The sequence below is a fragment of the Pempheris klunzingeri genome, chromosome 20 (genome assembly GCF_042242105.1).
Source record: "Pempheris klunzingeri isolate RE-2024b chromosome 20, fPemKlu1.hap1, whole genome shotgun sequence".
NCBI classification, from domain to species: domain Eukaryota; kingdom Metazoa; phylum Chordata; class Actinopteri; order Acropomatiformes; family Pempheridae; genus Pempheris; species Pempheris klunzingeri.
Window position 1 is genome coordinate 7535439 of NC_092031.1, and position 15239 is coordinate 7550677.

Sequence of the window (15239 nt, forward strand, 5' to 3'; positions counted from 1 at the left end):
TTATAAACAGTTGATTAATCTGAAGTCACTCATGATTACAAAAACACTGCATGGTTGCCTGCATCTATCTCTTTGCATGCCTCCATGCATTTATATTTGTATTTGTGTGTATATACATGTGAATCTGTAGTTGCCCAGTAGAGGCTCTGCATTCTCCATGGTTTGAGTGGAGCATCTCAGAGCCTCCTTCTAGTAGCCACTGGATTAAATCTGACCCTCAGTAGCTCTTGTGTATCTGGCCTTTGCAACTGCCCCTCTCCCCCTCTCTCCAGGGACGCACTACAGCAAGCATGTCAGTCCCCAACCATCCCGGTCCCTCTGGGAAGATTCATACACGCCCAGCGGGATGCCGGCTGCTGGCCATCGAAGGGGTTAGTAGTAACCACTAAGCACCGTAAACACTGTAGATTTACACTCCGTGAACACATTCAGGGGCCTCAACAGTGTGCTGGCTGTGTACACTATCTGGTTCAAGTGATGTCACAGGGGCCAGTGGATTTAAGCAGGTTTTAGTTTGACGCTAATCCCCTTGTGGCAAACGCTGTGGAGAGGACTGTCCCTGCCAATGGCGTGCATCAACCCCATTGGATTAGTGTGTCTCGTCCCCTCCTCCATTCTGTTAGCATTGTCCAGCATGTGTTTTTACCCCAATTTCATTGCCCTTGGTTAGTTTGGAATGCCCAGCACAAGCATGATCCCTGCTGTAGAATGGAGTAGAGCCTCGCCCTAAAGGTGTGTCTTTTTCTGTCTGCGTGCATGTGTGTGTACTGTTTCTGTGTTTGTCATGTTGTGCCTCTCTCCTCATGGTTTTCTAATGTTTCCAGGGCTGAATTATTTAGATAGACTGCCAGCAGGGAGCTACATGATAGCACAGGCTTAAGAGTGAGGGGAGGGTGGTGGGGCTACAGCTGCAGATCAGGTAAAAGGGTACCTCATGCTTCACCTTTTCTCCTCTCCGCTCCTCCCTTTTTATTGGGGGTGAGTGTAACTGGAGAGTTGAAACGCAATACCCGGTTCTATTTTCTGCTTTTATAGCTGTCCGCTTCATTGTCTTCACTGATGCCTAACTCGAGTGAGCAGTCGTATTTTGGTGGCTCTCTGGGCCACCGTGGTCTTGAATGGACTGAAGAACAGAGCGTCAGGGCTGCAAGTCGCTGTGACTACTGTGGCACCATTGCGAGGCGTAGGAATTCTTTGCCATTGGGTGGACAAGATGGTGGAATGTGGTTTCACCATCACCTAGATCTTGGTGGGAAACAGGATCCAGTCCTCCAGCCCTCCCTGCACAGGCAGATCCAGCAGGACCAACATGTGCAGCAACTACTGAGAAAGAGCTCTGTGCCCGATCTGAGCAGCAACGTCTACCTCAGGCAAGTGATGGCAGGCCGGACCTCTGCACCACCTCAGGATTACTACCTGGCCGATGCTACCTTATCTGGTCAGCCGCTTGAAGAGTCTGGGTTTTACAGGGACAACCAGCACTTGCTCACCAGATCAGCCCCGCATTATGGGCCCAGCGCTGGGGGGGTGAGACCTTCCTGGGATCAAGGACATGCAACGGCCACACCTTCCGTGTTGGCCTCTGCTTCTACACCTACCCCAGCACCTCCTCCCCCTCCACCTCCTCCTCCTCCTCCCCCCCCCACCTCCTCCCCCTCCCGTTCATGAGCTGAGCCGTTTGTACAGGGAAACTCTGGCATCTAAGATGATCCCAGACGCACAGCGTATTGGTGGCAGATCTCCCTCTCCCGCAGTGTACGGGGTTCAGCCCCCTCTTCCTATTTACGCTGCTGAGCCACCGTCTTTCTCTGCTCGCCTTGCTTATAACAATATCAACAGCTTGTCTCTGGACTCCCGCCAGCTAGCTGCCACCAGTTCAGTGGTGGACCCAGCTTCTCAGGGAATGGACGGCGCTCTCCCCCGAGGTTATGGAGCTGTAGCCTCCCATAGGCTGCCTTATGACCCAAACTATGACCCCAGCTCAGCCATGGTGGCTGCCACAGCTGGGATGACCTCCGGCCTGCCTCATCACCATCCCAGTGCTGCAGACCCCAAGAAGATGGTGGACCCTAACTTCTTGGCTTTCCTGAGATCTGAAGGTTTGGCTGAGAGCACTATCACTCTCCTGTTGCAACATGGCTTTGATTCCACTGCCACACTGGGAATGATGGAGGATCATGATGTCCGCTCCGTGGCCCCTAACTTGGCCCAGGCTCGTGTTTTGTCCCGTGTGATGCTTGGTTGCAAGGCAGGTGGGACAGCAACACGTACGCGATCTAACAGCTTCACCCACCGCAACGACCTCTACATGCAGCCCCAGGGTTTGACCATGGACCCCAGCCTGATGCAGCAAACTCCTTCAACCCTCCAGACTGTGTCCCCCAGGATGGGAGAGTTTCTTGGTAGAAGACCCAGCAGTGCACCATCCCAGCACCTTCTGGAGACCGCCACCTACCCAGGAGTACGGCCCCTGCCAACTGGAAGTTTCCCAGTCAGCCCTGGAGGATACAACAGTGCTATGACTCAGGGAAGACCCCTCTCCATGTACAATGCCCACACCGGTCTTGCCATGTCTGCTCTTGGACAACAGCCTCCACCAGCTCCAGGCACCCCTGGAGCGGCGCCCAAAACCTTCTCTGGCTCCTATTCCCCCATGGAGCTGATGAAGAGAGCCCCCAACCTTCCCCCAGCATCGCCAGTAGGAGCACCGAGCCCCCTTCACAGCCCCCAACTTCTCCGGAAAGGGATCAATGTTGCTCCTGAAAGTACCATTGTTCCTGTAACTTCGTCCTCCACTCTCCAAGCGCAAAACCTTAACAACACCAAGATGGTAGGACGGCGTACTGGTCCTCCTGTCATAGTCTCAACCATGGCCACCACACCTGACACAAGTAATGTTAAACCTCACCTTTTCTCAAACCCTCTTTCACGTCCTTGTAGCTGTTTCATTTTTTCTGTAGGTGTTATAGTTGTAACAGGTGTAATACTTTAGTTTTTCCGATTTCGTTCTGTCATAGATTAGATGCATAGTGAGATTCATTCATTCTATTTATGATAGATAGCTTTTGGCACTACAGAAAAATCAGACTGACAGTCTTTTTGAATGAAGGAGTAGCATGTAAGATGCATTTGACAAGTTAAGCAGCTTTGCTCCGAGAGGTCTTTTTTTTTAATTATGCAACTATTTATACATGTATTGCAACAGAGTTGTGTCATTTGCCGGAGGGGATCCTGTCTCATCACCAGGATGAAATATTTCTTTTGAACAGCTCCAGTTATTGAGGTCAAAATTTTTCTGTCTTTTGCTTGCACTTAGTTTATTGGCGTACATAGTTTGTTCACTTGCCTTGGCAAAAACAAACATTGGTGAGCGCTCACAAAACAATTTGATAGAAAAAACCTACTTTTACATTCGTTTTTACTCGTTGCTCACTTACACCTCTTTCACAAGGCAGAGTTGTGTAGAAAATTCATCAACATCCAACATCTTTAGTATGTAAAAGATGATTTCCTTGATGCAGAGTTGCTGTTATTCTATTTTACACTGTACACTCTCTTAATCAGGGGCTTAACTGCCTCAAATCCAATTACACTAATTGGATGTATAGTTGTGAAGACTATAATCGGTAATGTTGGTGTTATTTATACCCTGTTGTCTGTTTGAAATTCTGGTTGCGTTGTAGTGCCGCTAAAAGTTGTTTCAATTGTTTGTTTGCTATAGAAACGCAATCATTCAGACAGCAGGTACGTGGAAAGGAAATCTGATCTCTAGCCACTCCAACTGAAGTTATTTGAAACTACATTTTTACTGCTCTGTGCTGTTTTCACTAACTTGCCAACATTTGCTTTGCCTTGATTGCCAATTCTTGAGAATTGATTTACATTTTTATAGAGAAACAGTAATGAAAGAAGATATTTTGCTTTTGAATGTGTCTTAACCATGCTGCTGCATATAATATGGCAAGACCAGAGTTGTCTTTTTGCGTTTTCTGCAATGGTGTATCCTTTTTACTGCACATCCCTCCCAAAATGTCCATCGTTAGTGGCCTCACAGGACACATAGTTATACTGATTATTTTTATTGATTTGCTTTTTTGGTGAATTTGTTTCTCACATGAGGTTAATACAGATGGTGTGGCATGTTTTTATGTTAGTTTACAGTGAGAGTGTCTTCTTCAGCAAAGCATCATCTCAGCTTATTTTTATACTTAAAGGCCTTGGTTTGTCCCTTTTAACAAGCTGATGTGTTTCCCTGCTGTTGAGAGCTGATGAGCTTAGGGAAGAATTAAATCTTTTAACCTTGCTTTTAGCCATGTAACCCTGTATCTTGGCTGCCTCTCTAATGGGTCTGTGGGCTGCTGCACTTCTTATAGATTAATGACTTTTATGAAGTGGCTTCCCTTCATGTGTTGTCAAGGAAATGAGAAGTGAGTTGTGAGATCCAGAGAAGGGAGAGAAGGAGTTACGGTGGAGGTGGGGATGGAAAGTCCCTTTTCGAGCTTCAAGGTCACAGAGGTAGCAACCCCTCCTTCCCTCGCCCCCACCCCCACCTCCCACCTCAGCTACACTTTTAGCACAACAAACTCATTTGCATGTAGCTGACATTTGTTGCTTCAGTAACTTCATCTGATAATGGGCAGCCCTTGCCGGTGATCGGAAAGCATACTTCTTAATTGTGTGTTGCTAGGCAACCTAGGTTTCAGTGGTAATCAGAGGTAGATAATCTTCACATTTAAGGAAAGGGAAAAAGTGGAGCCCTATTTGCAGTGTTGCACATTTATTTTGTGCACTGTTTACTTTTTTTTTGAGCAGCCATTTGCAGTTTGGAGCAGGAGGAAATTGAGTGAAAAAATAAAATGTTGCAGGGTGCTTAATGAAAACATTTCTCTTAGTCTCTTTCTCTCTTTCTCCCTCTCTGTCTTTCTCTCTCTGAAGAGAGTACATCTCAAGAGATTGCTTTTCATTTTTGTGGGAAGGCTCCAGTCCACCAGTCAAGAGCCTCTCTTATTACATGCATGGTGTTTTATGTTCAAACATGCATACTGATGAAAAGTTGACACATTATTCCTTTTGCACCTAGTGAATAAATTGGTTGTTCTTCCAATACAAACCAGTATTCTTTTTATCATCTTACATCAAAGTATGAATTTACACATAGCCGCTGAGGCATCCACATTTCCATGTAGTTGAATTCTTATTTATTCTCAAAGCAGAATTTTGAAAGCAAAGATGTAAGGAGCAATGAAAGTGAATTCAGTAGCTCCGTAAAATATTTATATAAAAGGTGCAGGTGGGAGGGCCCTGCCTGTGTACTTCTCTCCGCTGGGCGCTGTCTTGGTTGGCTAAAGCTGTAAGTAGCGTTAATAATGGCATTAAATGGTTGAGTCGAGCTTAGTTGCAACAGTTCCCTTCCACCCAAAGAAGGGAGAGCGCCTTGCAGCACTCACATTGGCCATGGAGTTGTCTGTCACTGGCATCCCACAGAGCAGCACAGGTGGGTAAACCTAACTTCAATGTCACGTGAAGCAGAATAGCCAACCCGCTAGCTAGAAATGTGATTGGCTAGTAGCCTGCGTTGTGTGCGTGCTCAGTAGATTAATTAAGGTGGACACTTGCATGTTGTCCACAATTGCCAGCACGTGGTTTCCTTGTGGAGATAATCCACAGAACATCTTCAGCTGTACTTTTCTTGGCTGGAGAATTAGGAGGCAGTGTGTTTGAGGGCAGGGCTTGTAGCTTACAGGAAGGAGAGAGACTAGAACTTGGCAAGAGCTCCTCATAGCCATATGGGATATGTCCGCTGACGTGTTCACCTGTATAAGTCTGTTCTCTTGGTTTCACTGTGCCCAGGTTGTATCCGCTCCTTCCTGGGAGGTTAGTCAAAACATAGCAGATCCTTTTTTTCCCCTTTTCTGACAGGAAGCCATGACTGTTTTTCGGCTGACAGTTATGTAACCTTCCAGTGCATTGCTCCCATGGGGGCCTGAATGGGATTTTAATTTCCCTGCCTGAATTTGGAAGGACATCCACGAGGATGCATGCCTAATGTGCTCTCAGCTGTCCTTGGCTAAACTGCTTTGTTCAGGTGTCTGACATTGATTTCAGCATGCACTCCTGCCTGTTTTCCACTAGCTAGTCAGAAAGAAAACCTTCCCTGTACGTCAGTGTGGCCTTAAACTTTGTTTCTGGACACGCCTATGTGTCTATGTGTGTTTTAGAAACTAGGTATTATCTGCCTTCCTGTGCAGTCACTCTGCTTTTTGATTGCATGAGGGGGCTTTGATTTAGTGCTTATGTTGCCTCAAATGCAGAACTCCAAAGTATTTTTGTCCTGTGATATATGGGCCCGTGTGTGCGTTTGAGGACGACACACAATGCACAATGCTGCTGTCTCCCCACTATCCTGCCACACATGTACACAAACCACAGATGTCCCTCTCTCAGCGGCAGGAAGTGTTTGTCTTCATCAGAGGCCGGCTGGATCTGACAGCAGGACATGGGGACAAGACCTTAAGTTTCCTCTATCTGTCTCTTTCTTCCTTTGACTTGCACAACTTAATATTCATATATAGTGCAGTCAGAAAGTATTAAGACAATGGTTGTCTTTGTTTTGTCTCTACTTTAGCACAATGGATTGGAAATTGAATAGTGACTGCAAGGCTCTGCTATACAGGGTGAACAGTGTAGGAATTTATTTTTTTCTACATGTTGTCTGAATATTAGATCTATGCAGCAAGACAACGATCCTAAGCAGACAGGCAAGATAAATCAGAGTTTTTACAGCGAAAGAGTCCAATACTTGACCTCAAGAGTTAGTCACCTGACCTCAATCCAACTAATCATGTGTTTTACTTGCAGAAGACCAGTATTGAGAAAAGGCAAAAAAATGCCAAAGAGATGAAGATAGCTGCACTTCAGGCCTGTAAGTGGGTCATAGCTTTCAAATATCAGTCACTGACCTCTAACTAAATGTTGATTATGTTAACTGTAAGTGGAAGTTAACTCATCCAATGACTTTTTGTCTCCTAAAATAATGAATAATGAATTCGTGTAAAAATGCCTACACTCTCTACAATGTTGATCTGATGTGGATGTAAACACACCAATATAAAAACTGAAAGTAACTGTATATTGACCCCTTCCTTACTTGTAACAATAATGGTTTAAGTGCTCTTATTGGAGAAGGCTAATGGCTTACGTTACCTGTCTAGGAAATAGGCTCAGAATTAGAGTGTGGAAATCCCACCGGCCATCTGTGTGTGTTTGTGCGTGTGTGAGTGTAAGCATGAATATATATATGTGTGTGTGTGTGTGTGTGGATGCTATTATACAGGCATCACGTGTCAGTGGGAGTTTGTGTCATCCTCACTAATCCCTCTGATATGAATGAGTGGAGGCAGACAAGAGGTTTCAGCTCACATGGCATCAGTCGGGGGTTATTACAGGGAATGTAGCTGTTTAATAATCAGTCTAACACTAATGTTGTACAACACCACGTGTATGCATTAATTTACTGTACCTATGCACATCATGCCTATTTAAACAAGTACAATGTGGTTGTGGCAGTTAAGAAAAACTTGAGATAATATTCCGTGTCATGTGTTACTGTCTACTTCCAATACATATCGGCAGACACTGTTGGGTTTCAGGGACTTTTTGTTTTCAGCCTGGTCTTCCGCAACTAAAATGAGTGATTTGTTGGATTGACATCATGTGACTGTCTTGGGCTGTTACGCGCATTCCACTGTTTACCCATAAAAAACATGGTTTGTCATGTCTGCTTGTTTCGGGTCGCTGTTCTGCTTTGCTGAAGTAAAAATTTGGGACTGTAGAAAAAGGGCTATGACTTGCACACTTGTTCAATCATTTCTATGAAAGTTGAAAGCGAGCCTAATGTTATGAAGTGCAAGTGGAAATCCGAAACGATTAAAAAACAATTTCTTACTTCACTGTATGAACCTGTATTTATAGTCCTGTTAAAGACCACCGTTCATGTCTCAACACTTATCTATGCGCAGTCCTTCTGTCATGTGTCTCCAGTTTCCCAAGAACCTGGTAAATGTTACATGAACTATCTGCTGCTCCATCTCCACTCGGCCTCTGTATTGTTTGTGTCCCTGGGGAAATATGGCCAGGAAAATCTATTTTTCCACTGCAGTAGTTTTTTTTCTCGGGGGGGAAAAAAAACAAGTGAAAGAAAAAAAGTGTTGTGGAGCCCCATCCCCTCTCTCCCCACCATCCTGTACCCCTCCCTCGCTGTTTTCTCATGGTTGATCTTTCCAAACCATCAGTTGCGTTCACAGAGGGATTAATGGTTTCTGCGAAGCCAGCCAACCCATGGAGGGAACGGAGCCTTCGAGCGAATGAGGAACAGCTGGTCTAGCCCTGCTTGTGACAGCTTGAGTGTTTTAGTGTGTGTACGCGATAGTAGCAGCTGACCTCTGCACAGGGTCAAAAGTGTCGTCCCTGATCTGAAAGTGGGCCTTCAGTTTTCTCTTACTACTATCTATCTCCTACAAACTACTACTACCTACTGTGCTGCTGCAAAATATTCATTGATACTGTCCTCAAATGTCTGTATACACGTGTGTGTAAGAAAGTTTTTTAAAACTTATTCATAAGTCATTTCAGTGACAGATTTCCCTCAGTTCGTGACGGTCAACGTTTTTGTAAATGCTGTGTGAGATGCACATGTTAAACAAGTCTTAAATGCAGTTTAAAATTTTTGTTCACTGGAGGTTAGCTGTTTAGAATTCAGTTGTTGTCACAGTGGCCTCTACGTGCTCCTCCACAGGCTTAGAGGTCTATGCTGAGCACTAATGGCAAGATGAGGAGTGCATTTGTTTCTGTGTGTGTGTGTTTGTTTGTGTCTTCTTGCTTGTGCGCTGGCGCTCATCTTTGTGATGTTATGATTGGTGAGAAGAATCTTCCAGCTATTTCGGGAGATTGCATTGTCATGTTTATTCTACTAGTCTCCCTATCCCATGGCTGTGTTGTTTACAGGATCGCAATGATGTGTGCTCACTGCTCGTGCAGTAAGAATGGCAGCACTTTGATATAATCTCCCCAATTATCTGTCGTCAATTCTGCTGTATATTATTCCTCTCTCTGCAGCAGCTGGGGAGGAGATTGGTTTTGTGCATGTTGAACCTCAACAGCTGCATCCACTAAAACAGACAACTACCTCTGCACACCTCCCCAGTCTTCCTTTTTTTGTCCCCCCCCACTTCTCTCTCTCTCTCTCTCACTCAGTGGTGGGCAGGTCACCCTGAATTATTCATCAGTGTGAAATGAAAAAGCTCATGGATATTGAATATCCCCTCTGAAGTGGTGGCCAACCTTGTGTTTTTTTTTTTTTCCTCTTCCTTTTTTTGCCGCTGTAAAGAGCGGCAGATCTCATTGCCAGGGTATTTCAAAGGTTAACCGATTGCTTTACCTTGTGCACATATTTACTTTCTTCATGGTCTGTGGCCAGTGAGGAGGGATTGGAGAGAGATGGGAAAACAGAGAGGATGAAGAAGAAGAGTGAGGAAGCGAGGAGATGAAAAGAAAAGGAATGAAAAAGCAGAACAGTAATCTGTGCTCCTGTGGATATTTTTCTCCTGGAGGAACTCGTTCCCCTCACCAGCACAGTGGGCTACCTTGTTGTGTAGCCACAACTGATTCACTAACCTTTTCTTGTTACGTGTATTGAGGCCTTTTCCTTCCTGGAACGAGTGCGACTGTGGTCGGTTGTGGTCGTCCTGATCGACCGGTTGTCATTCGTTTCCCATGTGGCCCACTGTGTTCCTCCATTGTCCTCCTGCCCAGTCTTTTGTCCTGTGGTTTGATCTGCGGCCCGCGCCGCAAATCAATGCTACTGGTTGCCATTCATTCAGCTCACCAGCCAGCAAACACAGCAGGGACTCTCAGAACATCTCCCATGTGAGAACATAGAAAACGGGCAGCGAGGATAAGGAGGGGAGGTTCCTTAAAGCTTTAGAGCTCTGTGTTGCTTTTTACATCTTTAGGACATTTTAGTCACATTAGAATATTTCTGTGTCCACTATTTGATGGCATTAGTATCTTTATTTGTCTAACAAGCAAGCTGAATGGTGTATCCCTGAAGGACAAAGACTTAAAAGAGGCTGTGTTATGCCGGAGAGCAGATGCTAAGATAATGAATTGATAAAATGAATAAAAACTACTCAAGGTGCAAGCCCCTCCTCCCCTGTTTGTTGTACATGGTAATAGGACACAGAGAGCTTTATTCGTTCAATAATATGCGAGAGAACAGTGCAGCATTAACTCTGCACAGCTCTCACAGGCCATTATGTTACTACTACCCTGCACCTTATCAGTCATTACAATCCATTTTCCTCCATTCCCAATTTCTACTGCAGCATAGACAATTACTTAGGAATCCTTTTAAGAGTGTTCTCAAGCTGGACAAAGACCAAATGTGCCTGCAGGAAGCAGCCAGGGGTTTAACAGGTTTAACCTTTTCCAAAAGTATTCTTAAGAGTCGTAATGACAATTGGAGAGGGGAAAGCTATTTTATTTTCCTACGAATAAAAGAATTATTTGTCCCCAAGGAAACGGTTTTGAGGCTCTGCATTTGTTTTTCTTTTTTTTTTTTTTTTGTTTTTTGCTCATTTTAGAATATCCTGTTACTTGGAGGTAACCCCAAGCTTAAGTTTAAGTGAAATGCATCGGCTGACAGCATACAGGAAGTGGGGCAGCATCAGTGTAGATGGGAGATGTCAGGTGTTCCAGGTGTCATATCGTGTGACCAAAATGCAAACTCCAGTTACAGTGGGTTTGGGGATACAGTGGGTGGTGGTGAAGGGGTCTGCTCTGCCGGAGGAGGTGTGAAATATCATCTGCCAATGTGGAGGGAGGATGGATGAGTAGGTAGCTGGGAGTTTCTTTTCAGAGGGGGTAGGAGATGAAGCGAGGAGGGGTTATGATGATGAAAATGGCTGTAACTCTTTAGCAAACTGAGCTTTTAAAGGTTGTAAGTGGACACCTCATGGTATCTGATGGCTGACTCCTGGTTGACAAGACCCCGCGACCCTGGTGTATTTATCGTAATGGAGCACAGCTGGGCCGTGGCTTCTATGGGTTAATAGCCCTGTGACAGCTTCAGAGGAGAAAGCGGGAGGTATTATGCATGTGTGGGTGTGTGTGTGTGTGTGTGTGCGCATAGTGAGTACATGTATGTGTGTGCATGCATTTTATTTACTTGTGCACTCTGCTGAGTGGCACGCAGGGGCCACACTTGGGAGGTTGGGACTCTCTGCTGTGTCTCCACTCTCTCTGCCAGGCCAGATGGCTCCTGTCACTGAGAGAGGAGGAGGAGCGATGGAAGGAAAAGGGGAAGGAGGGAGCTCTGAGTCGCCCTTAACAGTGCCAGAGTAGCCCGTCCCCAGAGCCACCACATCTGGAGACCACCTGCAGCTGGCTCACGCTGCTTCCTCCGTCCTCGTCCCTTTCCCTCTTGCACACACTCACTTTCTCACTGTGTTTTTCCACATGGCAGGGGGGGGGGCGTCAGTGGCAGCGGTGTGTTTGGTCAGGCTGTGATTTGTGCCCATATATCAGCAACTTTAGTGGGTTTCTGCTATGGGCAGAGAGCGAGAAGGAGCAGGAGGGAGTGAGTGAAGGAGGAATTAGAGGAGGAGGAGGTGGTGGTGGTGTGAAAGGCGTAGCAAAATATCATTTTATTTTATGACTGCACCAGCCTTCGAGAGTTGTGGGTTTTGTATTTGTTATATTTCCTTTTTTATTCCTCCCCAAGTAAAAAGGCAGAGTGAGAATGTTCTCTTTTCTTCCCTTCGCTCTTGGTGCAACTGATCCAGAGGCCACAGGGGGGCTGTTCTTGCCTGGAAAATAAAGCCTGCTTGCCCTCCTTGGCTCCCCCCAAATAAAATACACTCATTTGCATTCCTATGCTGTAATTTAGCCCTCCTCTCTCTCTCTTTCTCTTTCACTATCTCTCTGTCCCTCATCCCTACATCTTTTCAGCCCCGGTCCTTGCGGTTCCACAGGGATTGGAACGTGGGAGGGGAAGAGAGGAGGGGAGACAGAGAAAACAAAAGCAGAGAGGCAGTGTTGACTCAGGGTTGTTATCTGGACCACTGTTGAGGGGGTGGTGGCTCTTATGTGTATGTGTGTGTGTCTGCGTACATGCCTGGGGGGGTTATTTACCCTGGCTGCTGCTGCCACGGCAGGTGCCTCTCAGTGGATAAACCTGGGCCTCTTAAATAAATATTCACCGTGGGGAAATTAGACTTACATCACCAAAAACCACATTACTACTCGTGTCTTTTCCTCCCTCTCTCAGCCTCTCAATGTCCAGTCCATTATAGATTAGCCATCTTACTCCCAAAGTCACTGAGCATAAAGGACAAGAAAATCTCAGAGGAGTTTTGGATGTTTTTATAAAGCAATAGGACAACCCTGCTATCAGCATGCATCTATGTTGCACAGTGACTGTGTCTTTACGTTAAAAGAAGCGATTTTCCTGATATTTTGTTTGGATGCACTCATTTTGTTTCCTCAGAGGTTTGAGCTCTTAAACTAAGTTGTAGAGCGAACAAATACGACCTTTGGCGAAGATGATATTGCATTATTCATTCGCTGTGCAGGAGGTGTTGTCTGCTAGACAAGAGTTGCTCTGTTTAACCAACTTTCATTCCACTCATTGGTTACATATGTATGGGGTGGGAATGAGAGAGTAAATGCCAGAAGAAGGCAATGTACTTCATAGGTTGTCCAGGTCAGACCTTGATTCATTCCCCGCTGCAAGCAATGGTGGATTTTGTTCATTTGCATCCCAGGATGCAAAGTGTACCTGGCTACGGAAGATGTTTAGCTCAAACTTGCCTTAGTATGCCTTGTAATTGGGTCAGATCACGTTTACATGTTCACAAACACATTATCACAAACCTCCTCAGATTTTTGTGATCGGACCAAAACCGCTTCCTTAAAAGGGTCTTGGTATACAGTTGTACAGAGTACAATTGCTGTGTTCAGATCTACTCAGCAAGTCTGTTTCAGCTGCGATAAACAATGTAGGTTTGAAAATACCCTGAGTGCACATTAGTTTTTATGCCTCTGTGCCAGCAACAGCTGTGGCTGGAGGTGTTTCTTTTTGGGTTGCCCATTCTCATGAACATGAACGCCTCGATGGAATTCCTTCAAATTTGGCACAGTTTGGCCTCTGGGAGTAAAAGATGAACTGATTTAAAATTTGGTGGTCAGAGGTCAAGGTCAATGTGAGCTCATGTCTGTCACATAGTCATGAACACAATATCTGCGGAACACTGCGAGAGAATGTCTTCATGTTTGGCGCAAACGTCATCTTGGACACAAGGATGAGCTGAATTCATTCACATATTAGGATTATTGTGGTGCTGCATCAAAGATGTGAGGCATCCATGTTTCAGAGATTGTAGCATTTTTGCAGCAATATCCATATTTGAGGCATTGTCTTCTTGCAGAAGAACAACAACGCTTAACAAAGTTTTATATTCATATATCACAAATCAAAAATTTGCACCAAGGGGCATCACAATCTGTACGGCAAACGACATCCTCTACCCTTAGACCCTCAACTCGTATGAGGAACAGTTCCTTCAAAGTCTTCACTGGATATATGAGACTGGACAAGATACACAACTTGACTGGTTGGTGGAGACATACACCTTTTTAGGCAATTATTCTAGTTTATCAATGTAGTTTATGTAAAAATAAGAATATTTGTATTTGAAATTAAAAAGATGGTTCAGCCACATTACTACATGTTTTCTCATTTATATCTAGCTGTATGTAGCAATGCAAAGTTGCGGTTTTATTTGCGCATGTTTTGAGATATTCTTCTCTGAAAGTTCGGCCCCCACCCCAATACTATGGAGGTTTTCTTTAGTGATGGACATAACTTCACACATGACACAGTGAAAAGTATTCATAGGGACTCCTCTGGGACAGGTATTTTGAAACTTGAGCAAACCAAACCTATGCATATTTAGATACCACTTGAGGTAATTTAGAAAATGTGTGTTTTGTAATTTGGGTAAATGGGCCCTTTAATTACAAAGTGCTAGAACACTGACATATAAGGCAGTACATGCTCTTACTACCAAGTTTAACCTACAAAAACAGTAGTAAGATAGAGTTAAGAACTGGGAGAAAATGTATTCTCCAAGGTACAACTGCCCCTGAGCTGAACCCTTTGCTGACCTTAGTCCCGCAATGGACCCCTGAACTTCTGGCCATAATGTGGTCAGCCTGAAACATGGTCTCCAAACGGCAGGTTGGTTCGTACTACCATTCGCTTTCTTAAAATCCCTTTAAGTGCTTAAGGGGGATTTAACGGGCCTCTACATTCAGCGTCCTCTCAGCAGCCAAGTTCCAGTGCTTACAGGAAAAGGGCGCTTACATTATAATTAGGCTGGTTAAAGAAGAGGACTCTCTCTCAACGGTAAATCCACACGGACTGTAAGGAGGTTTGGACCAATTGCCAGGTCTTCTAGAGCATGACCGCTGCTCTTGATGTCTCACTGTGCTAAAGGTCAGGGCTATAAGAAGTCAGGCAGCAGGAGGGAGATGGGAATGTCTGAACTCTGAATTCTTTAACTCTGAATTTGAAATGAAAAATGTATTATTATGCTCAAAAAAGGAAAATGCATCTAAGAATATCTTTTGCCTACAAATGTGGATCAGCGGTAGTGTTAAGGCTCACCATTTTCATTTTTTATGAAAGAAATATGCAGATTTATTGGTAGGAACATACTGAACACAATTAAACATTTTAAGTCTTCCTGCACACCAGCGAACACAACAAAGGGGTGAAAAACAAATGCATAAACCATAGAATATTTGCATTGCAAATGATACTTTTAGGGACTGATTTTTACCCAGATTTTTAGTTGTTTACCATTTTTTTTGTATTCAATGAAACAGATAAATTCACAGATTTTAAAGGAAAAATAAGAACTCAGAACAATAAATAAATAATGACTTTTTTTCAGGTCATAAATGCATATGTGAGTTTATGCATCAGGTTGTCGTAACTGTGTGTGTGCGGCATAAGCACTTAAGGTGTGGTTGTGGCTTTGCTTTATGGCAACACGCTGAGGGGCGAACAGATGTAGCCTTCAGTACTGGTTTAGACCCAAGTCTGGCTGCTCTACATCAGAAAGAGGAAGTGTGTGTTTGTGTGGGGGGGGACCTGCTGTGCCAATCTGTTCTCATTA

General features: G+C 44.7%; 1 protein-coding gene across 1 annotated transcript in view; it reads left to right on the forward strand.

Moving 5' to 3' along the window:
• Window positions 1-1059: 1059 nt before the first annotated feature.
• Window positions 1060-15239, forward strand: part of ctbp2l (C-terminal binding protein 2, like) — a 42816-nt gene continuing 28636 nt past the window's right edge. Inside the window, 2 exon segments of the mRNA XM_070851313.1 lie at window positions 1060-1614; window positions 1616-2891. Of these exon segments, the coding sequence (XP_070707414.1) occupies window positions 1060-1614; window positions 1616-2891 (1831 nt within the window).